Source organism: Lontra canadensis, unplaced genomic scaffold (genome assembly GCF_010015895.1).
Source record: "Lontra canadensis isolate GAN:19392208 unplaced genomic scaffold, GSC_riverotter_1.0 scaffold60, whole genome shotgun sequence".
Taxonomy (NCBI): domain Eukaryota; kingdom Metazoa; phylum Chordata; class Mammalia; order Carnivora; family Mustelidae; genus Lontra; species Lontra canadensis.
In genome coordinates this window covers 1680250-1704352 of record NW_022631054.1, presented here as the reverse complement: position 1 = coordinate 1704352, position 24103 = coordinate 1680250, and the positions used below count along the sequence as shown (strand labels likewise).

The window sequence follows — 24103 nt, the reverse complement described above, 5'->3', positions numbered from 1 at the left end:
CATTGCCACCATCCTTGGGAGGAGGACAGGCCCCTTCTCTGACTCATGTCTGCTAGTGACAGGTGGAAGATGGGCAAGACTGAGAGAGCAGGAACTGGTGGAGGCAAGGCTAGAGCCGCTGAGGGAGAAGGGAAGGTAGCTGCCACATGGACTGGCTACCTTGGGTGACACAGAGTGCCCTGTCTTTTCCCCCATGTACTGTCCTGTCACCAGACTGAGTGCAGGAATCCTTACTTCTCTAGGGAAACCTAGGCTAGGCTACTCCAGGGTCTACTTAAACCCTGTATGCACTGGAAGATAGGGTTCAAGGCTCTGATAAGATCCCATCCTTTCTCCTCCTCTCAGACCTAGCTAAACAAGGGTGGGGGAGAGTAGTTCACATTTGTGAAGCACCTGCTGTGTGTCAGGTACAATCCTAGACACCTTATATACATAAGCACAGATGTTCATAGGACTCCCATTGCACAGATGAGGAAACAGGTTCAGAGAATTTTTGGCACATCCCCATACTTACACAACTAGTAAATAGTGGAGCCCAGACTCAAATACAAGGCTGTGTTGGTTCCAGAGGCCTGGCCCTTAACGTTTGACCTCCTTAAACCTATTGCCTCTGTGTAGGGGAACAAGACAGGCGATAACCCAGACAGGGGACATCTCCACCTAGGCAGAGGCCTGAGCCAGGAAGGCGAGAGGGTCAGGTTGAGTGTGAGTGTGCCTCGGCCACCACGTTCCTAAGGCACCCACTTCCGGGGCCAGGCCTGATGGGGCAGCCTTTACCATTTTAGTCCATGGGGCCATCAACTCTCCAGGCGAGCTCTCCAGCCTAACCTGGTGCAATGCAGACCCGGGCTGGGAGCAGAGAATGGCTAGCTAAGGATTCAGCAGCAGGGCAGGGCGGAGAGGGCGCTTAGATTCTGTCCCAGGCAGACGGCAGCAGGCCGTGGAGGAGGACAATGTACGAGGCACCCACATCCCGTGAGAGTGATGGGGTGGAGGTACAGGGTCAGAGGTGGAAGACTTGATGTGGGGCCACCCTTTCCGGAATCTCCCTCCCGCGGGTGAGGCCCTTTCCCATGGGCCCATTGGCCCCACTGGTGTCACGTGGCCACCCTGAGCCAATCAGGCGCGCCCTGTGGGTCGCGTGGGGTCGGCGGGGCGCATGCTTTTCAGACGTCAGTAGCTCACGGAGGGGAGTGGGACTGACAGAAAATGAGGGAGGCGCGGGGGCCTTGGAAGGTAGCAGAGGGCATGCCGGGAGCCCCCTCACCCGGAGCTCAGCCCTTCAGGCCCCGCTCCCGTTCTCAGACCCAGTGCCAGTCTGCTCTGCGCAGTCAGGAGACGCCTCAGCCAGCAGCCTTTCTGGGTGAGCAGCCCTGCAGAGAATGCAAAAAATGAGCACCCGAAGCCACTCCCAGCCCTCCTCAAGGTGCCACCCCCAACGCACAGGCCCCAGGACCCCCAGAGGTGATGACACCCACATCCCAGGGGCAGACAGTGCCGGGAGCCCGTCCTTCCCTTTTCCTGGTTCACATACTCGCCCTCCAGGGAGCAGTGCATCTGGAGGAAAAGCGTTTACCTGATGTAGCTTGTGTGGGTTCCCTGGGGCTAACAATTAGCTGAACAGGGAAGAGCCCTGGTAATTTGTTGAGTTTATTGAGCTCCTTCTGGGGAAGGAGGAACATTTGCCCACATTGATTACGAGACCTCACGGTTAGTGCATGGGGGATGTGTCAGGATGAGAAGAGTCCCCCAGAAAGGTACGAGCAGCTGGCAAATGAGTAGGGGATAGGGCGAGGGCTGAGGGACCAAGGGAGTGTGGGGGCGCATCTTCATAGGAAACCAGGATGAAACCCATTATGGCCTTGGAGGCTCTCACCACTGTCTCCAGGCTCACCTGCTGGTCTGTTTTCCCCCTCATATGCCCTCTGCTTTCACTAGCAAGGATCTCATTCATTCATTGACTCATTCAAGCGTTCCTTCTTCTAGTAAGCAATGTTTATGGAGGCGTGTTAGGTTTCCATGGAAGGTACTGATGAAAGAATTAAAGAAGAAAGAAATAGCCCCTGTCTTCAGGAACGCACAGTTTGGAGGATGAGGCAGACCCCTGGATGATTCTTGGTGAGGCAAGCACCAGGGTAGAGGACGTGCAAGGAGTCCCAAGGTACACAGGAGAAGCCAGCCAGACTCTCTGGAGCCAGTGGCTATAAGATGCCTGCTCAAGGATGAGCAGAAAGCTTCAAGAAAAGGGTGGGGGTAAATCAAAGTGGACTGGGAGGATTTGGCAAGAAGCTGACTTATCAGTCTTGGGAAGCATTCAGAACAGATCTGAACTGACCATCTGTTGGGAAGGCTGTAGTTGAGATCTATACATAGCTGGCCCTTAGGTCTGGAAGTCCTGTGAAGTCCTCATCAATTAGGATTTTAATATTAACTGAATCCCACTCTCCTAGTAGCAAAGGGGATGTGATTAGAAAAGATGCCCACAGCTGAAAGCAGGAGACTGCCATTCGTTCATTCATTGATTCATTCATTCACAAGACATGTATAACGGAAGTGCTCTTAGCCCTCTCCACCAGAGCAGCTTCCTGGGGTAGCTGGAATTCCCATGGCCTTGTTAGAACTTCCTGACCAATGCCCTGTGGCACTCTAAGCACCAGCGGCCTGCAGGCCATCTCCCACCCCCCCTCAAAGCCCATGCCCTCCATGCTCCCACCAGCTGAGTCTTGCACTTTCTGGGAATCAGATGGGTCTGTTGCCAACTCTCTTGGTGCCAGTCATACTTGTTATTGTAATTATGTGATTTAAATTAAACATCACATAAACTGATGAAATATGAGTGTGAAAGGAAATAGAGTTGCATCTATGGAAACTAAATTGAGTGCTTTGGAAAGACTCCATGGAGGAGAATCTCTAAAAAAGAATTGCTTCCTAAATATTAGGTGTGAGTGACTGAGACAATTGCTCAGTTCCATCGGGGCAGGGACCAGGACTGTCTTGCTCACCACTCCATCCCCAGTGCCCCCACACAGTGCCTGGCACATGGCAGGTGCACGATAGATATTTATTGACTGAATGAGCTGTAGCTGAATCGGATATGGCGAACGATGCATTATAGATGGAGTTTAAATAAGAGATTGTGAAGAACAAAACTGTGATCAAAGAAAAGACCTTGGTACTACATTAAATGGATTGATGCATAAATGTACATTGAAGTATTTGTGCACTATCAGGAAATATTTTAGCTGTGTATGTATTCCTTTATTATTCCTTACTTGGAAATTACTTTTTACCAACAAGCTATGTCATCTGCAAGGCTTAGGGTAGGTGTCAGGAAATTGTTTCTGTAAAGGGCAAGACAAATATTTGGTGTTTTGCAGGTTATAGTTTCTGCCCCAACTACTCAATTCCGCCATCATAGCTTGAAAAGGAGGCAATACGTAAATGAATGATCATGGTTGTGATCCAATAAAACTTTATTTATAAAAACAGACAGCAAACTATAGTTTGCCAACCCCTGTTCTAAGGAATTGACTTGTTCCACATGCCAGGCACGGTGCTGTGTTTCTGGACATAGCGAGATAAAGAAAATTCTGTCCCTGCTCTTACAGAGCTTGGCTTCTAGTCAGGGAGATGGTTATGATTTGGTGTGTCCAGTACGATGGCAGGGGCATGAGCATGGTGCAGAGGGGCCACAGTGAAGGCAAATGTTTCTCCCATCGGGCAGGGAAAGAGAGAGGTGGAGAAAAGGAGACATTTTGGTTAGGTTTATGGGAGCAGTGATATTTCCCAGGAAGTCAGGTAGGGCAACAGGAAAGGACATTCCAGGTAGAGGGAGTAGCATATGTAGAAGCATGGAGACATGAAAGAAGCTGGGGCTCGAAGTGGGTGTCACTGGAGAGGGAAGACATGAAAAAGTCTAGACTTTGTAATACTGGAGCCAGCGGCCCTTTGCTGCTGGGTTTCTAGGAAGGCAGGAACTCGGGGAAATCTACCCCCAGAATACAGAGAGGGATTGAGGGCAGAGGGCAGGACAGAAGGCTGTCTTAGTAGTCCAGGTGAGGATCATGAGGTCACAAGGCAGAGAAGATGTGGCTGCAGTTGGTCACGGAGAGCAGGAATGGGAGGAGTTAAGGATGATGCCTGGTTTGGGTGACTAGGAAGATGGTGTGGATTATGGGAAGAAAGAACACTGAGGAGCAAGAATGATTGGCAGAAGCTTGGGTTTGTTAGACAAGTCCCAAAACCTCCAGGTGGGTAGCTGGGATTTGAATTTTCATACTGTGGCTCAGCTGCTCAGAGCTGCCTGAATGACTGACTGGGTTGGGTAGGCACTGCTGAGAACCAGATATTGGGATGCCTTTCCAAAGATAGGTCTTAAGGTTTAGGGACTCCAACTGTCCATATCCAAAAGAGAACTGCATTCATCCCGAGCTTTTGCCCAGTTCCAAGAAAATAGATGATATCATGGATTTGTCCTGGGAAAAGCATTTATCTTGACTTAGCAAGAATCCTAGGCATTTGGCTAAAGGAAAACTGATAGGGAAATCATTGGTGATGAGAATGAGTATCAGAGCTGAGTCAATAAGTGTTCACTTTATTGACAAGAGGTGGCTGGGGCAGTGGCAGCAGGAGTCAGGTCTCCAACAAGGGCCTTGGTACCCTTTACCTACCACCACTAAGCCATTTCCAGAAGGGTTTTTCCTGGTTGCATCATGGTGCCTTCTCCATCCCCCATAGAGGAGAGCAGATGGCAGGTGGGGAGGGAAGTGGGTGTGGGAGTGGGGATAAAGTGGGACACACCTCCTATATTTTGTATTCTCTCCAGCCAGCTTTGGAGTTGGAAGGGTGGCTTCTGCTTGCCCCTGGGATGCAGAGATTCTCTAACCCTGTGTCAGATTCAGGCTGTGCACATAGCTTAGCTGAGAGATAAAGCCCACAGGAGATGCTCTGGGAGCCCAGAAGCCAGATGCTATTGACCGAGGAGTTGAGGTTGTACAGATGAATATGGTAGAGTTCAGGCTTTGCAAGGACTGCCCATATCCAGGAAACCAGTGGGAGTGGCACCCACTGGCAAGTGCCACTTATCCACTTGTATCCATATTGGATGCAAGTGCCTCGTATCCAATATGTGCTCGATGAGTAAATGAATGAGTGAATGTTCTGCTGAGCATGTCAGTTTTCAGGAATACTGAAATTTAAACCAGAAGCTCCTAATACTCCTCCCCCTCTGCGTACAGTTAGGAAGCGATTCCTTGCAGACTCAGTTATCATCTCAGCCCTCCCAGCATCCTGGCTGTAGGAGAAGCTTCTTAAGAAGAAATGCTTTCTGGGGAGTCTGCTCTGAGCTCTCTTATTACCAAGAAAAGAACTTAGAGATTGCTGTAGGGGAATTCAAAGCCACTTTTCCCATAATCAACTACAAGCATTAAAGGAAGCGGTTGTGGTTTTTGTTGTTGTTGTTGTTTTATTCTCCCCAAGCCAGATTCCATTAATGAAGCCCCATTTAACGGAAGTCAATTTACCAAAAAGAAAAAAAAAAATTGAGTGTAATTGCTTAAATACATTTTATGCTATACTGCAATAGCAGTTTCCTGGGCGAACTTGGAGTTCCCCAGGCCCCCCAGAGTGAAGTTAATGTGGACAGAAAGGTTTGAAGGGGAGAATCTCTCTTTGAGTTTCTCGCCTTTAATTATGATTCTAAGAGGGAGCAAAATTAAAGAGGATCCTGGCGGGGGGGATGTGAGAGGGGAGGAAAAGAAACAGAATAGAATTCAGCCTGAACTGTTCCACTGCCTTCCTTCATGCTTGGGTGTACGTGGCAATACAATGCAGAGGCTGAGTACATAGGCTCTAAGTGGGATGGTTTGAGTTTGACTCCCACCTCTGCCCATTTAATAGCTGTGTGACCTTGAACAAGTTTCTTCACTTCTCTGTGCAGCCAGCTCATACAATGGGAAAGGGCAGAAAGCAGCAAGTGCAAAGGCAGAGAAGCACAAAAAAACAGTGTGTGCTCAAGTACAAGTAAGGTCTTCTGTTTGGTTGGAGAAGGTTTTTTTGTGTGTCTGTGTGTGTATGTGCGCGTGTGCTCAGGGAAGGTAGGCAGGCAGGAGTCAGACCAGAAAGACTTCACCAAGAAGGTGACATTTGATCAAAGCCTTAGACGAAGTGAGGAGGTGAGCCACATGGATGTCTGGGAGAAGAGCCAGCTAGCAGGCAGAGGGAATATCAAGTGCAAAGGCCCTGAGGCCAGAGGAGGTCTGGCCAGGTTTTTTTGTTGTTTTGTTTTGTTTTTGTTTTTGTTTATCTTTTTCATTATGTTATGTTAGTCTGGCCAGTTTTGAACAGCAAGGAGACCCGTGTGGCTAGAACAGAAAGAATGAGGTGGAGAGAGGAGGAGGAGGTAAGAGAGGTGAGGACACTCTGACTCTTTTTTTAAAGCCTAAGGCCATAGAAAGGTCTTTTACACCAAGGATAGGAGCCACTAAAGACTGTTTTTAATTAACTCTATTTTGGGTAAATTTTGCAAAAAATAAAGTGACCCATTTTAAATGTACGGTTTTTAAAGCTTTGACCAATGTGTACATCCCATATAACCACCATCTCCTTCACAATGTAAAACATTTCTATCACCTGAGGAGGGTCCCTTGTACTCCCTTCCAGGGGATCCCTGCTGGTATCTCTCACCCCCAGCTCTGGCAATGACTAACCTGCTTTCTTTTGCTATAGATTAGTCTTTCCCAGAGTTTCATATAAATGGAACTGTACCGTATGTCCTCTTTTATCAGTATAATACTTCTGAGAGTCATCCATGCCATTGTGTGTGTCATTGGCTTGTTGGAGAGTTGTCAGTGACACAGGGCACCATCTCAATGGCAGAGTCTGATGTGATGACAACAACACGGAAGCCCCCAGTTCCTGGGATAGTTGCGAAGAAAATTCTCCAATGTGCATTTATGTGTGAGGAAGCAGGAGCAGAACAGAGTAAAGGTGTGAAGGCACGACAGGGCCCTGAATGTTTAAGCCTTGGGAGGGAACAGTTAGCAGGAGTCCTAGGGATGAGTAAAGGTGTGGGAGAGATAGAAAACAGATGTCCCTTGGGGCTTCTCCAAACTGGGCAGCTGGAGTTAGAGCAGGTACCAGGGCTGGAGAAGTCCACTTTCCATCCGGATCATTACTCTCCTCCTGCTCCTGGGACTCTGGCACCCTCCCTACATTCTATTTTGCAATAAACAGCCTTTGGTTCTGAATTATTCAGGTAAATTCTCCCTATTTCTACTTCCCTTATGTAAATAGTCTCTAAGCTTTGTCATTGAGATAGAATTGAATTTGGCCTGGGAAGGAAAAAACCACAATACTGTTTGTGGCTCCTTAGAAAACTTAAATGACTCAGCCTATAATAAACTATTTTAAATGGGACCTGGTAAAATACGGTAATTGGTTTCTAGAATAGCTCTTACCATGGCAATATGGGTTATATTACTGGAGTTCGGTGTGTGTCAGCATTTTCATTATAGTAAAAACTCAGTTTTGCCAGGGTATGAAACCACTTGGTTAATTCCTTTGCTTATTACATATTTATAGGGACCCACCATGCCGGAGCTCTTCCACTTGTCCCTCCAAATACTCTCCCCAACCTTCTCCACTTGGTTCCGTGTCTAGAAAGACTTCACTGTGGGTGGGGCTACATCAGTATGCTCCTTTGTTTCTGACTTCTAATTGGGAGAGATCAACAGAAGCGTCAGCAGGAGACTGGAGGAGGGGAGGGAGGAAAGTGAGTTCTGGGTATCCATTCCCTGTTCCCTCCGGGTGGGACTTCCACAAACTGCCTGAAGAGCTGGGTCCTATATGGTGGCCCTTTCCGTACAGCCTTCTTTTTCAGGGACACCATTTCTTCCCCAGGCCCAAGACAGTTCCATAAGCTGTATGGAAACTGCCCCATCCCTGGTGGTTGTCCCTTTACAAAGAGTCCATTCATGGAACTCCTGGAATTATTCTCAGATGACTGCACCACCTGTTTTGTACTGGAATCCTGATGTCCCTGCTTTGTATCAACCATTGTGCTTGGTGCTTGGTTCAGAGATGAAGAATGCAAGTGGAAAAGAAGAAAAGAGCAGCCACCATTTACCAAAAGCTCTCTGTTTGCCAGGGACCATGCTAAGGTCTTTGTTGTGTATTGCCTTATTTAATCCTTGCAACTCTTTGAAGGAATGGTTGTCATTTTCCCCGTTTTAAAGTTAAAGTTATGGAGAGCAGAAGTAATTTTTCTTAAGATAACAGAGCTGATCCCTGTAGAGCCCAAGCTTCACCACCAGGTTACAGTGCCCTCTTTGAGGAGGTATCATAGGGAGACACACACCTAGATAGGGAATCATAATCAGAATGCAGTGATGTGGCATCATGGAGGAGGGAAAAGGAAAATGAGATTTCTCGAGCCCCTATGTGGCTGGGACTGGGCTATGTTCTTTGTCCACAGGTCTTCAGGCTGCTATTCATATTCTCATCCTCAGAAAGGTTGAGTAACTAGTCCTAGGTCACACTGCTACTAAGTGCTGAAGCTAAGTGGATCGGAACCCAAATCCACGTGGCTACAAAGCCAAGCAGAAGAGGAAAGGCTTTCTCAGGACATGATGTTTGAGGGCTTCCCGAAGTCATCTCAGGTGACATGGGGGGGTGCAGGAGAGAGGGCTACAGGTGGACCTGTTCCCAGCAGTAAAGGGGAAGATCTAGGAAAGGACAAAGTGTACATGCTTAGGAGTTGGTGGTGGGGTGTCCCTGCGGGGGTGGGAGCAGACAGGAGGGAGGTGTGATATTGCCAGAGTGGAGGCATTGGGAAGATTTGTACCTGATTCTTATGTGGGGAGGAAGAGGGGGGAACACCAGTGTATGGGCCAACTGGGAGGCTGTGAAGTAGACGAGAGAAGATAAGATGGAGGGGGTTCCTGGGTGCAGGGAGCACACAGGGGGTGGAGGATACCACAGCTTGGCCTGAGTATGGTGGAGAGGGCCAGCACTGAGTAGAGGCTCATTCCGGCAGGGGACAGGTGGGAATTTTGAAAAGCATCATGTCTTTTGTAGCTACTAGGGAGCCCCTGAAGGTTCCTGTGCTCCAAGAGGAAGGATCTGGTTGACCTGGAAGTTGGCCCAAGATGGCAATTTGTCAAGAGGCTAGAGCACTGAACAGTGACAGCAGGAGAGACCTCGGTGCCCTGCTTTCTGGGCTGGACTAGCTGGGAGCCAGAAGAGGCTAATCTAAGAGAGGAGGGGTGGACCCAGCAGGAAGGGGGAGGCTTCTTATGGAGGCAGCAGCACTAGGGGAAGAGCTAGAGGAGACCTGGGGCCTACTGAGTGATCCCAGAATGGGCTCTCACACCACTGAAGGGCCACACTGCCTAGAGTACCTGTGTTGGCCCTTTCCACAGACTCCCTGGGGCCTCACTAGGGGTAACTGATCCTTGGCCCTGAGGTTGTTGGCTGGATTTTTGCTGGGGGAATCAGGATCTTAGATGGGGGTGGGTGGGCTCTGCTGGGAGGACTGCAGGAGAAAGCTCCTGCAACTGCGGTCTGTGGCACAAGGGAGTGACACCTGTCAACACTCCTATCTGGGGGGAGGGGATGGGCCTCTGCTCCTGGCCTGAAGGACCCACCCTCTCCACAGCTTCTTAAGGTAACCCAGGTGGGAAGGGCCCCTAAAGAGCCACCTGAAGCTGCTCAGTCCCTAGGTCGCTGGAGGGCAGCCAGGGTGGCACCACCCTTCCTTCCCACTCTAGGCCTGGACTGAGGCCCTAGCTCACATGGGAAATGGGTTCACGCCTGGATGCCTGCCCCTGTCTCACCCCTAACCCTGCTGATGTCGTGTTCCCACAGGTTCACTGGAGCCAGCCTCCCAGCCCCGGTCATCAGCAGCAAGAACTGGCTTCGGCTGCACTTTACCTCGGACGGCAACCACCGGCAGCGTGGTTTCAGTGCCCAATACCAAGGTAGGTGGGGCTGCCATGCTGCCTCCATGGGCTGCAGTGACTCCTGGGAGCTCATCCTGTCCCCAGACATGCCTCTAGCATCCTGTTCCTATTTGCAGACCTAGGGTCTCCACATCGGCATCTCTGCATCTGCCACAGTGGCCTGCTGCCCCAGGCAGCAATGGGGTCATGTGGCCCGAGCTGCCCTTCTCCAGGCCCATCCCAGGCCCCACCAAGTGCCTTTGAAGAGCCAGGCACTGTGCTGGGCACTTGATAAGCATCATCTCATTTAACCCTTATCATTCCACTGTGAAGTAAGTGGTGTCACCATCCCCATTATATGGACAAGGAAGGTGAGGCCCAGAGCAATTAAACCAGTTTCCCAAGGTTATCTGAACTCCTCCTGCCTATTGAATCCAGAGCCCAACCTCTCATTCACCGGTGTTCCACCTCCCCTGGTGTAAAGCGGAAGACTGTCTTTTGTGTTATATAGCACCCAAATGTATTACACACGCGGGCAGGGGAACTCTAGGAGTGCTGTAGCTCATGTGCCCTAGTCTGTGAAGGGCTGCCTGGCAGCCAGAAACCAGACTCGGAATGGCAGGTGGAAATCATAGGTAAGCAGATTTCTGCTCCAATCCAGGAGAACTGGCTCTCCCCAAGACAGGGAGCTCCTCAGGCCTGGAGGAGATCCAAAGTCCAGGGAATGTATGGGAGTAGATGAGGACATTCCTTTCAACCTTGAGTTTGCTCGAAGTACACAAAATTTATAAACACCAAGGGTGGGCTTTAGAACTTGCTCATTAAGCCCTTAACTGCTACCAATTACAAGCTGTTGTTGGTTCTGATTGATTCGACAGTGAACTTGTATTGCACACCTATTAAGCAGAAGGCCCTGGAAGGCCCTCGGGAATAAAAGGTGGGGTAGGCTCACGTTGTAAGTGAGCGAGTGAGGAAAACCAATGGTGTGCAGAGAATGGGACCATGTAAGGCTGATAAAAAGTACGAAGTGCCTCCCGGCAGGGGTGTGCTGGGTCAGGGGGTAGGGGCAGGGGGGGAATGCAGATTCTCAGGTGGAGAGCAGGGCAGTGTGTCCCTCCCAACCCCGGCTTGGAGGCTCTGGCTCCGGACAGCAGTGGCCCACCACTCACCTGGAGGGGGCAGGGGGCAGCCCCCGCCACCAGGCCCCCAGGGCCAGGCTTTCTGGCCTGAAACTAGGATAAAACTGGCACTGGAGGCAGAGGCCTTACCTGTAAAATCTGGGACCTTTCCTAAACAGCCTCACTTCCTTAGCTCAGGGTAGCAGGACACCTTTGAAATATTTAAAAAATAAACCCCAAAGCCACCCTGGTCTGATGAGCTTCATAGAGCCTCACTCTGAGAGCTTTCCTGAAAACATTTTTCCACTGCAGACCGTGGGCTTTTGTGGAAGCGAAGCACCTGTCTGGATCTTTTATTTGTATTTTCCAAAATAGAAAAGCAGAGATGAATATTATCATTTTATCAGGTTAAATAGGTACCAGGATTTCTACTATTTCGGGTGCCCGAGGGCCTGTTTGGCATGGCCGTGGGTTATAGTTTGATGCCAGACAATGGGGGACAAGAACCGAGCTCTGTGGCAGCCTCTAGAAGATCAGGAGCATGCCTGCTGTGCAGGAGGCCTGGACGAGGCCCTGTCCCCCACTGCCCTACTGGGGCCCCCCCACAGCGCAGTGGCAAAATGTGTTTTTAATTCCTACATTGCAGCTGAAGAAGCTGAGGCTCAGAGAGGTTTAGTAACAAGCCCAACACACGTAGATCACACAGGTTGTAAGTGGTGAAGTTGAATCCATTCACAGGCTCGTGTGAGTTTTCTGCAAAAGCAGAGAGCCTTCTCTGAATGGTGCCTCAAGTGTCTTACCTTTCCTATTTAACTGGTAGCTTTTAAACTTCATTTGTTAATCTCATCCCACCATAAAGAAGTACATTTTCCAACACAACCCAGTACACACATCTATCTATAGAACTAAAAAGAAAATGTCACCAAGTGGTATTTACCCTTAGGAAACATGATGCACCCTGAAAATTTCCCATTTTTAATGTTAACTGCAGCCTCGAATTGAATTTCACAAGTTTACAGCAGCTAACAACCCACAGTCTGAAAATCTGCTTTAGTGATGATCTTCTCAAAAGCAAGCCCTATCTTATCCTCTTCTGTCTCCCTGAATACAGCTCTGAGGAGGTTTTGCTCATTCCCGTGGGCCAGTGTTTCCAGAGGGCTTTCTCTCACTTCAGGCTTCTGGCATTTACTACTTCACCCAGTCCTAACAGTGGCTGTGGGAAGGAGGTCCTCCTCTTAGCCCCTCTCTGCAGACGAGGAGCCAGGGTTTCCAAGAGCCACGTAACTGGCCCGAGTTCTCATCGATGGAGTGCGGGAGGCGGGATTTGCACGCCAGCGGTATTCACGTTTATAGATGGTGGCATATATACTGTGCTAATAAATGATTCTACCCTGGGAACTTCTTTTTCTGGTGTTTTCCAGACCGGGGGCACATAATGCAAGCATATGCAATAATCATTTAGTAATTCAGTTGGTGACTCGAGCAGGGTTCCTGAGCCTCAGCACTGTTGACATTGTGGCATGGGGAGCTCTTTGTTGTAGGAGACTGTCCACTGCATTTTGGGGTGCTCAGCAGCATCCCTGGCCTCCATCCACTAGATGCTAGATGCCAGTAGCATCTCCCTCAACACACACAGTCATGATAACCAAGAAGTTTCCACACGTGGCCAAATGACCCCCGCATACAGAATCACCCCCCCATTGAGAACCACTGCTCTGAAGGCAAGGAAACTTGGAAATGACTAAAATAATCTGCTTGGTGGCTTGCAAATACAGCCCCAAAGCCTGGCAAAAATAGCTTTTAGTCAGGGAGCCTAGCAGGAGATAGAAGACATCCTGTCCAGCTATCTGAGGAAGGTTTAGTGATGGGACATTTTACAGAGGATAGGATGGGATTAAAGGTCCCCAAAAGGATGATGAGGCCCTCAGCGACCATGCAACAGGGAGGCCTTCACCGTAGTGGGGTGGGGGCCGGAGGCAGAGGGAGTAGAAGGTAAGTCACCTAGCTGAACTGAGGAGTCTGACCACTGCCAACCCACAGTGCAGGAGAAGGGGGCCTGGGAATCAGTAACCAGAGCAGGAGGAGGAGCCCAGAATCAGTAACCTGATCTCTCTCTTCTCTATCCCTCCTGTCTGCTGTGCCTCCCATCTGCCAACCCAAAAGGAGTGAGAAACAGGGGAACAGAGGCCCTGCTGTGGCCCCCTGTGTACTCTGGGAGGCTAGGAGCCTTACCAGCGGGCCCCCTTGCTCTAGCAATGCTCAGGGCAGGACAGGGAAGTGTGAGGACTGGACTTAGGGACACATCAGCAGGGGGTCAGTTTCCACAGCCCTCAGCTTGCTGGAATTAGTCTTAAGTGATTTATAGCACCTCAGGGCTAATCATTATAAACCCCTAAATGGATTGATGAACAGTTGGTTGTTTTTTTTTTTTTTTTTACCCCCAGAAACCAAATCATACATTGAACAAATAAATGAATAACCTACAACATGGCGTATTCCATTCCCATCTCAGTCTGAGAACTTAGGGGTATTCTTGGCCAAACAGGATGTTCAGTGCTACCTCGGGAAATCAGGGGACCAGAGTTCCAGTGTGAGTGTGAGTCTGGCTGGCTGTCAGACGGTGGGCAAGCGTGCTGAATTTCAAGCATCTTGGTGTGACATGGTCATGTGACAGCACAGAAAGGGGAATGCGGCTAGGCGAGGCTCTGCTGTCAAGGAGAACAGCTTAAAGAGAGGAAAAGGCGTAAATCTATAAATTGTGCGCAGCCAGATAAGAGATACAATTGAGGCCTGGGAAAGGGTTCTAGGATTAGAGATAAAGGAGCAATTAGTTTAGCGGGAAGCACTTAAAGAAGCCAAAAAAAAAAGGAAAAGGTGGCAGCAACATCAGTGTGGGCTCCAGAAAGATGCCACACAGATAGTGAGGAACATTCCAGGTAGAGGGAAGGCAAGAAAGGGCTAAGTCTGAGGAGCCCCGGAGACCTGCGTGTCCAGGGAGGAGCTGGGCCAACTACAGCCCGCAGGCCTGACCCAGCTCTCTGACTGCTTCTATATGGTCCTCAAGCTGAGAATGGCTTTTACGTTTTTAAAGACTGAAAAAGAAAATCAGAAGGTTTCGTGACACATGAAAACTGTATGAAATACAAGTTTCTGCATCCATAAATAAAGGTTTATGGAATACAGCCTTGCTCATTCATTTACGAAGTGTTGAGAGCCTCCGGAGCACTACCAGGCTAGAGCTGGGCAGTCTACAGCTGAGACATGACCCACAGCCCAACTCATGCACTCTCTGGCCTCCCCTCTCCCCGAAAATATTTGCTGCCCCAGCTCGAAGCCTGCCATCCAGAGTGCGGGGCAACGGTCAAGGCAGCAGGCTCCGAGCCCAGAGAGGGAGACAGAGATAACACTGAGAAGCTGCACTGAAGACAGGAGATCAGAGGTCTTTAACAAGAGTTAACAAAAGTTGAACATATGGGCACCTGGGTGGCTCGGTCAGTTAAGCGTCTGCCTTTGGCTCAGGTCATGATCCCAGGGTCCTGAGATGGAGTCCCACCTTGGGCTCTGCTCAGCAGGGAGTCTGCTTTTCTCTCTCTCCCTCTGCCCCTCCCCCTGCTCATGCTTTCTTTCTCTCAAATAAATAAATACAAATCTATAAAAAATTATTTAAAAAAAATTTTTAAAAACAAGGGAGACATGATCATATTTTCATTTCAGGAAGATCTTTGACTACTCTCAGATGACAATGGGAGGACAGTTAAGAGTCTCAGAGAACCTGAAATCTCCAAGGACCTAGACTTTAGGCAGAGGCAGAGAGAGACTGGAAGAGGCCTCCCCACGGTCACCTGCCTGGACTCGTGGTCTGTTAGATCAGGGAGTGAGAGGGGTGGAGGAAGGAGGCAGGGCATTCAGAGGTGAATTTTAGGTTTCTAGCTTGAGGGAACAGGTGAAAAAATGACACTGTTAACCAAGGTGGCCTGGGCCAGAGGCACATGAGGGTGGATTTGCTTGGAACATGTTGATCTACATTAATATTGGCGTATTGGGGCTTAGGGGCCATCTAGTAGGTAGCTGGCTGGTCTGTCAGTCTGTAGCTCAGAGAAGGGTCTGGGCTGGAGAGAGAGATGTGAAGACTCAAGGCAAAGTAGAGGCAGAGGTCACCGGTCCCCTCTCAGGGCAGGAGTCCTCTTCAAATGTGTGTAACATGAGAGGAGGGAGCCCGGAAGCGTGGTTTTCAAAGTGGGTTCCTTGGAGCCTGGAGGGCTTCTCCCCACAGCTGTTTTGATAGGGACTGAGTGGGTGGGGCTCTAGGTTCACCCCCACACCATCAACTTAAACCAGAGCAGTTCCTCTTTGATTTGTTTTGTGTAGTGGGCATTTACCTACAAGCGTAACTGCAGGTTCCTGTACCTGAAATGTCTGGCAATCACAGAAATGGAAATTCCTTAAATTTTCTCCAGTTCTGGGAGACCACTGAGGTTATATAATCAATCCTTCTACCTCCAGGCAAGGGATATTTTCAGTCTTTCTTGCAGTGCTAATTGCTTTCTTGCTTTCTTTTCAAGCCTGCAAGGAATGACATTGAGAAGAGCCTTTTTAAATTCCCCCAGAGGCTTATGTTCACAACTGGTGAGGGTCTTTCCTGGCAAGGAAGAGAGCATACCTCCCAGCTTACTATTGCCCTGCTGGTCCCTAGAGAGGGAATGGTATTGACCCCCCATGGGGCTAGTGGAAATTGAAGGAGGTCTTGCTAAAATATCTGGCACATGGCAGATGCTCAGGAATTGGAACCCTCAGGCCTCAGACTGCACCAGTCACCTCTACTCCCTGTTATAGGAGGAACCCCTTATGCAGTGACAGGTAGACCTGGTGGCTCCGGCTCCTCAGCCGTGGGCTCTCTGCCTGTCACTCCGACATCATGGTTACTGTCCAGTGCTCGACCCTCCCTCCAGCCAAATCCTAGCCTGACTCTGCTGTTCCTCTCACTGCCTGTGTTGTCAAGTGAACTCTGGGAACCAGGAGTTGGGAGATACTCCACAGTGAGAGAATCAGCTTCTCTGCTTTCTGGAAGTCTGAGACACTGAGTATCAGTTGTCTGCCGAAGAAACTCAAACATTTGAAACCAATTTGCATGCATCGAGATGCTTTTTATAGTAATAAACCCAAGCTTCTGTTTGGGTTTGAGCCAAAGTGCCTCAGGCAGCCTATGTCCACGCTCCGACTCTTCTCTCCAATTCCTGTCCACCTGCTGAGCTGCTCAACCCTTGCCGGGCTCATTGTTATGTTCTGGATATCCAGGTGTCCTCCACCAATCACAGACTTGCTGCTTCCCGGCTCAGGAGCCCAGAGCCCAGTGCCCCTGAGGCCAGCCTTCTAAATTCAATCAAAAGTGAGCCTGAACTGAAAACAGGATGAACACAAAATACAGCACCCCTCACCTCGCCTGCTTTCAAGGGCAACCCAGTCCTTTCGCCAGGAAATGAACTCCAAGCACATATTCTTCTAACAGTTGGTCATTTCTTCATCCACTCAGTCACCGGACAGTTCAGGGAAACTTCTGTGTGCTTGGCTCTGTCAGTCACAGGTCACAGATCTGTAAGCTTGGGGGACAAATAGCTAGGAGAACAGGACATGACATCACAGTAGAAAAAGGGCTTCAACAGACGCCCGGATGAAGTCTTGTAAGGGCAGTGACTTCTCCCTGAGGTGGAGCCACAGCCACAGAGAGGAGGTAGCCTTTGAGTCAGGCCTTCGCCAGTGAGAGGTAGCCAAGCAGGGAAGAGGGGAAAAAGACATGCCAGGTAGAACAAAAAGCATTGCCCAGGCCATGAAACCAACAACTGATGGCCATAGAAATTCCCTTAAATATCTTTCTTCTGGTCATTTTCTGACTTGTCAGAAGTTGTTTGTGAAGACCACCACACAGCCTATTAACAATGGCAAAGCACTAGTCTAGAAATTAGAACATTCCACTCCCATACTGCCCGCCATCTACCCTGCCAGGATCCTTGTCTTCTTCAGGGATTCTAGCGACTATGAGGTTTGCTGTGATTAACCCACAGGCCACATCAGCAGCACCCAACAAAGTACTTCTTACAGACTTCAGTTGTTTTGTACATCCTACTGCCCATAGTTGGGTTGATGATTTCTTTTTCCACCATATTCAAAATGCCACCCAGCATAGTGTATAACCAGCTTCTGAGGAGCTGTACATTATTTTCTAAACTATCGACAATCCTTCCTCTCCTGGATTTTTGGCAATGGTCGTTGGTGGCATTTTGAGTGTTCTCTTTCCATTGTTGCTATACCAGTTTTTTGCTCTTTGTTAGCTAGAGCAGTGAATTTAAGGGGGGAATGTGCCAAAGCAAGGCATCCAGACAGCGCCTTTTCCAGCAACGGGTCTTGGAGCATTCACTGTATCTGTTACTCCTTCCTTTCATTCTCTTGCATGTCACTTGTCCTGGTGACCTTCAGCACAGCTCTGCCATCTAAAGGGTCACCAGATGTCCCTGGAGCTTTTCTTCTCCACGGTCACTAGTAGTGATTACCTGAATATTTCTCTTTTTGAATCTTGTCACTTCTCTCTTGCAAGCATGTGCCATCATCTTCCGTTACAATAACCTTTCCAACTTTTCCTAAATCATGAAGCAAATGATCTTGAAAATTCAGAGCCTGGTTCTCTTTTCCAAATACCACACCATCAGTAGCAAAAGCTTTGTTGGTTCTTTCCCTGAGACCAGAACCTGAAGCTTGGGTTGCTATAATCAACAAGCTGACATTTACCCTATTCCAAGTGAGTGTACTGAGGGCATCTTCAGCAGTCATAGCCCAAGACTTTCACTGGGCATTGGTGGTTTCAAGACTGGGTACCATGGACCGGACACCAGAAACCCTAAGTATCCTAGAATTTCCACTTCTGAACTATTGATGTCTTATTCAAGTAGGGAGATATGTAATTTTCGGCACCTTCTGTGCCTTTGATTCCTGCTTCAGTCCAGTGTTTTCCTGCCCCATATTGCGAGGATATTCTTTGAACTTTTGTGATTTCATCAGAAATGATATTGCCGATTTGTCTGTCTCCATTTGCAGAAACTGTAGCCAACTGAGCAATGTCTTCAGAAGTTATCACAGCTTTAGGCTCCTCATAAGTTTAGGAATTGCAGTATCAACATAAAACATCACACCTTTCCTGATTTCCATTAGATTAACACCTTTGCTCATCTTCTCAAAGCCTTCCATGGCCATGGAGCATGCCAGTACAGTGGAAACAGTGATGCCACCCCAGCCTCTTTATTTGTGTGTTGGCAACATCCTGGTCAATGATGGCACAATCGTCTTATATTTATCCCTCACCAAGTCCACTGACCTGGCAGGCGAAACCCTAACTTCCGTTACATCGAGGCTTTCTCAGCTCTATACCATACCACTGCTCCTTCCACTGTTCTTCTCCATAGTAAGTGCTTCAGCATCTGCTAGAAAGTCTGTACCTTGAAGCATTAGATCTTGGGCATCTGCAGCAAATTTTCCATCTTTGGCATAAATCTGAGCAAGGTAAGGAGCGAGTGTGCTAGACATTGACTTTGTCTAGCAAAGAACTGTGAATAATGAAAGCGTATGTGCAGGGCTGGTGGCCAAGCAAGAGGCAGGCCATCAGTGACAAGGGAGGGACAGGGCGCACACCCACCAAGTTTTCTAAGGGAAAAATCAGATTCTAGTTTTTAAAAGATCATCCTCTGCAACACTTTGTGGGGTGAGTTAGAGTGAATCGGTGAATAAAATCCAAGCAAAAAAGGGTTTAGGGCAAGAGTGGCTTAGAATCCTGAAAGAAAGATATATATTGGATGATTTTTTTCTGAGGCTGAATGAACTAGGTTTGGTGACGGAACAGGTGTGGGGAGATGAAGTTATGGTCCAGCCAGTCATACAGCCAAGTGGCGGGGAAAGAGGAGTGATCAGGATTAGCGCCTGGGCTCAGCCTTGTGAAGGGAAGTCTGATTCCTTTGGGAGGAGGAAAAGCTGCAGGTTCCCTCCACTTTGTGATTCTCAGAGCCTTGGGGACAGGTTTAGCACCTCCCCTCCTGCACCAACAGGTCCTTGTCTCCTGCTAGCTCAGCCCAATAACTCATGCTGCAGACTAGAAAGGAATTTGTATTGCCAGATTCTTCTAGCTAAATGTGTACCATGTGTCCCGCTAACCTTTACAACAGCGGGGAAATGTCTTGTAATTAACCAGAATATAAAGGATGAATGGAGCAGCCTGGCAGTCTCCTGGAGTCATTATCATTCGGAGGAGATGAATGTACCTAGTAAGATTTCCATCAACCAGTTCAAGCCAGCACTTTTCTCTGGGAGTCCTGCTTTTGTTCACGGTGCAAAAACATGTGCAAAAGGGAATTATATTTTGTATGTGAGTGTTTGGGGCCACGCATACCCAAGGGCACAAATTTGCTGTGGGTGTGCTGATTGTAGACACAGACGCATGTGTGGATCTGTGTGCAGGCACGTACATATGTGCATCGAGGTGTGCATACAAGTGTGGCCAGGACTGTGGAGCTGGCCCCAGGCTCCATTATATCTGCGGTGCATCAACGGTTACAAGATCCATTTTAAAGACCAGAACTTCGGTGTAATATCATTGGCACTACACTGTGGGCGCTCCCTGAATGAGTGAATGAATGAATGAACAAATGAATGAATGGATACATGCCAGAAATTCTCTAGGTTCTTGCTACTTTATCCTGCCTTTCTGATTGGGTCTGTCAGTAGCATACTGTGGAGATCTAGAGGCAGAAGCCCTCTTGTTCTCTGATGCTTTCTACCTGGCCCTGGTCTGTCGAGCTAGCTCTTACTAAGCTCATTTTGTGACTGATTTCCCACAGTGTTCCTTTTTCCTTGATCACTCACCGCCCACTTGGTCAGACTGTTTAAGAGACGAATTGGTTGTCTATAATTCAGGGTGTGACAACTTCCCTGGGATTGCTGAAAAACTGAGGCCCCAGCATATATGGAGGCGATTTCTTGATGTCCACATCCCCACTAATATGGATCTTGCCAAGAGCTTACCCCCCAAGCCAAGACCACTTTCCTGATGCATTCATCAGCTCCCACTATGGTATGGGTCCACTGTATGGGCTCCCCTCCCCAGAGCCTGGGCCTGGGCCAGTTGGGCCTGTCATATATCCTTTAGAGATTGTGTTGTTGGCGTGAGGAACCACCATCCAGAGAGCAGGACCCCTGCCTTCCCCAGGCTTTTGTGTGGTGCTTACAGACATCACCTCACAGGCAGCACGGGCCATGAACTTCTGAGACCAACTCAGAGGAGTAAATAGTCCAAGGTTTATATGTAAATTAAGAAGCCCCATGAGGCTTCTCAGGTTCCTTCTCATTCACTTCTTCTTACCGCTTTAGCAAGTTCCATCCTGCAGTAAGTAGCAGGAAGGACAGAGTTCATTCCTGCTGGGGAGAATGATGATGTCAGCTACTGCTAACAGTGGCCCAAGGGTTATAAAGCACTGACCTGGTGGGTTACACAGCCCTTCTTGGGGAAGGCCAAGTAAAGTAGATGGGCACAGAAATTAGAAGGATTCCTTCTGGAGCCTCTTCCTGAGTGCAACCTTGAGAAGAGAGAAAGAAGGGCTCCCTCTTAACCATCTCCTCATGCCCACTTGCCTCTCATTGTCCCCCTTCAGCAGCTGCAGGGAAAACTGAAGGAGAATTTACCCCTGGAATGGCATTCATGGTGCACCGGCCCCTCCTCACCTCCCTTCTTCCAGAGAACACTAGGATAGGAAACGAGGAACTGGGAATACTCTTACTTCCTCCTTCTTGGCCAGGTGCCCAGAGTCATCTGCACAGACCTCCTATAGAGTGGACCACACTGGGTCATGGACAACCTCTCCCCACCCCAGCCCCAGTGCCAGGGGATCAGGGAGAAGAGCTCGAGCTATCCCCACAGTACTGGGACCAGCCCTGTTCTCTTAGGGATGACTGAATCCAAGGAATTTCCCCCCTGCTGCACTGTATTAGCTAGGCTTGAATAATGCATGTTTCCCTACTAATAACCTCTGTTTGATAATGGGTCCACGTTAGTGTTCATTGGAAATTTTCCTGCTGGATACACATGGAGAGTAATGCACATTTATAAAAAGGCTTTGAATCCACGTTGGGAAGAAGTGACTCCATGGTAGTAACTGAATTTGATCAGGCATTCAGTTTAGCAGCTTGCCAGGGGACAAACCCTTTGGGAGCTTTTTGATATAGGCAGATCTGGGGGTTGTAGGGGGTTGGGAGATGGGCCCTTACATGCCTGATCACTGTGGGCTTTAGTTTCGGGACTGGCATGTTACCTCAAGTGCAGAGCAAGTACGAGTTTTTCAGGACTGAGCTGGGGCAAAGGAAAGATTCTGGAGATCAACAGTGCCCCTGGGATGGCTTTGGGGGCAGGTCACAAGAGAAGATGCTAAGGTTCAACCAAGAGCACAGCTGCCTCCTGGCTGTGTGACCCATAACAAATCACTTAAACCATGTGATTATCTATCACATAAGTATAGTAACCACCAGTCAAGGTCGATGGATGTGTAAGGAGCAAATGAAATGATTATCGAGGGCCCACCATGTACCAGGCTCTATTCTAGGCATGGAGGAGGCACCAGTGAACAAAACAGACAAAAATCCCTGCCTTCCTGGAGCTTACGTTGCATTGCGGGGGGACACAAACCAATGATCCTGTGTGTTAGAAAGTTAGGGATGTAAAGTAGGGAAGGGAGCTGCGGAGCTGGTGGTGCGGTGTCACTGTAATCACTGGTCAGAGAAGGCATTTGTTTCTGCAGGGAAGCGGGGTTTGCACAGATGCTTCCAGGGAAAAAGGGAGTCATGAAGATACCCTTGGAGAAGAACATTTTAGGGAGCTGGCAGGTAGAAGCAGGAACACACTTGGCATATTTTAGGAACACCAGGGAGGCCCATGTGGCCGAATAAGAGTGATTAAGGTTGAAGATAAGGTCGGGGGGGATGCTGGGAGGGCAGATGGGATTGTGCAGGCCACTTGAAAGATGGGCTTTTACTTTAGGAGAGGCAGGTTGCCACTGAAGGGTTTTGAGCAGAGATATAATATGGTCTGACTTAGGGTTTGTTTTTTTTTTTTAATTGACATATAGTGTATTATTTGTTTCAGGGGTACAGGTCTGTGAATCATCAGTCTTACACAATTCACAGCACTCACCATAGCACATACCCTCCCCAGTGTCCATCACCCAGCCATCCCATACCTCCCACCACCCTCCACTCTAACATCCCTCATTTTGTTTCCTGAGATTAAGAGTCTTTTATGCTTTGTCTCCCTCTCTGGTTTTGTCTTGTTTCATTTTTCCCTCCTTTCCCCTATGATCCTCTGTCTTGTTTCTCAAATTCCTCATATTAGTGAGATCATATGATAATGTCTTTCTCTGACTGACTTATTTTGCTAGCATAATACCCTCTAGTTCCATCCACATCATTACAAATGGCAAGATTTCGGGTTTTTGATAGTTGCATAATATTCTATTATATATATATACCACATCTTTTTTATCCATTCATCTGTTGATGGACATCTAGTCTCTTTCCATAATTTGACTAATGTGGACATCGTTGCTATAAAGTTTGGGGAGCATGGGTCTGACTTATGTTTTAAAAGGATCCCTCTGGCCCTTGTATTAAGAACAGGCTATATGGGGCAGGGAGGATGGGAGGTCATGGCAACCAGGGAGAATCACAAGAGATTTCCATGGCAGACATGGAAACTGCACTTGGGATCTACTTGGAAGTGTTTGAGGCATCCTGACGGATCGGGTGTGGGTAGTAGGTGTGAGTGAAACAGACAAGTCAGGGATGCTGACCTGAATAAAAGAACTTGAAAGGCATTTAGCCCAGGGCCTGGCACACAGGAAGTGCCTGGTCACAGTTGTTGCTACCACTGCTGGGTACTCATCAGAGAGGGCTGAGCCACCAGCAGGGGCCAGCAGGGAGAAGGCTTGGGGGTCTGGGACAGATGCATCGAGCAGTATACCCAGAGAACGTATGAAGCCCTTAGAGGCCAGCAAAATGTCTTGGGGACCTGAGGAAGTCCGACAGAAAGGAGGTGGATGGCTTCAGAGGATTGGCCTTTGGAACAGTGGCATCCTGGCTCTGATGCCTTTTCTGTGCTCTTTAGCAAACTCCTGATGAGCTGTGGACTAGACTGAGATGGGATCAGAACCCAATTCAGTCATCAGGGCACCACCTGAGCCAGGCACCATCCCCCAGGGACCTCCAGGACTCTGCTTCCCCTGCCCACAGTAGGTCGGCTAGTATAGGCTGGGCTCAGCTAGCCAACTAGCTCTCATCCTCCTGGGACCAACCATGATCTCTCCCAGGGATGGTCGGGATGTGAGAGGACAAGCCTAATCTGACAGGTACTTTGCAAGCCTTCAGACACATCAAGACCTCCAAAATTCCAGTTGCTGAACCCAAAGTCAACAGGTGAGGGAATATACCCCACCTTTTTAATGGGAAGAACTATAAAGTCACATTGCAAAGTGTGAAGATATAGGGAGGGTGTTTGGGTTTGGGGGGCATTGCTGCAATCAAGTACACCTTTTGCCCGGAGGGATTTCTGGCTTTGACCCACCCTGGAATATCCCAAGCCAAGAGTGGGGATTATTCTAGAAGGACCCCATCCCTAGTCACCGATAACAACTAAAATGGTTTTCCCTCTTACCTCCTCTCTAGTCAAGAAGCAAATTGAGTTGAAGTCTCGAGGTGTGAAGCTGATGCCCAGCAAACACAACAGCCAGAAGACATCTGTGTGTAAGTGTCTGCCTGCCTACTCGCCTGCCGGGCCTCTTGCCTGAGGTCAGACCTACTGGTGCTGTGACTGCAGGGAAGCCAGATGATGCTAGAGTGATTTCCCTTCAATCCTGCCTCCTTCTGTCTCGGGTTCTGCACATGGACACACTGACCTAGTGGCCAGTGAGCAGCCCCAGGGTCTGACCTTTGCCTCCTCCTCCTCCTCCACCTCCTCCTCCTCTTCTT

The 24103-nt window shown here is 48.9% G+C and overlaps 1 protein-coding gene across 1 annotated transcript in view; it reads left to right on the top strand.

The window, feature by feature from the left end:
* Positions 1 to 24103, top strand: part of CSMD2 (CUB and Sushi multiple domains 2) — a 593647-nt gene that overhangs the window by 272048 nt on the left and 297496 nt on the right. The window contains exons 6-7 of the mRNA XM_032877161.1: positions 9865 to 9977; positions 23801 to 23878. Of these exons, the coding sequence (XP_032733052.1) occupies positions 9865 to 9977; positions 23801 to 23878 (191 nt within the window). The remainder of the gene's footprint in view (positions 1 to 9864; positions 9978 to 23800; positions 23879 to 24103) is intronic.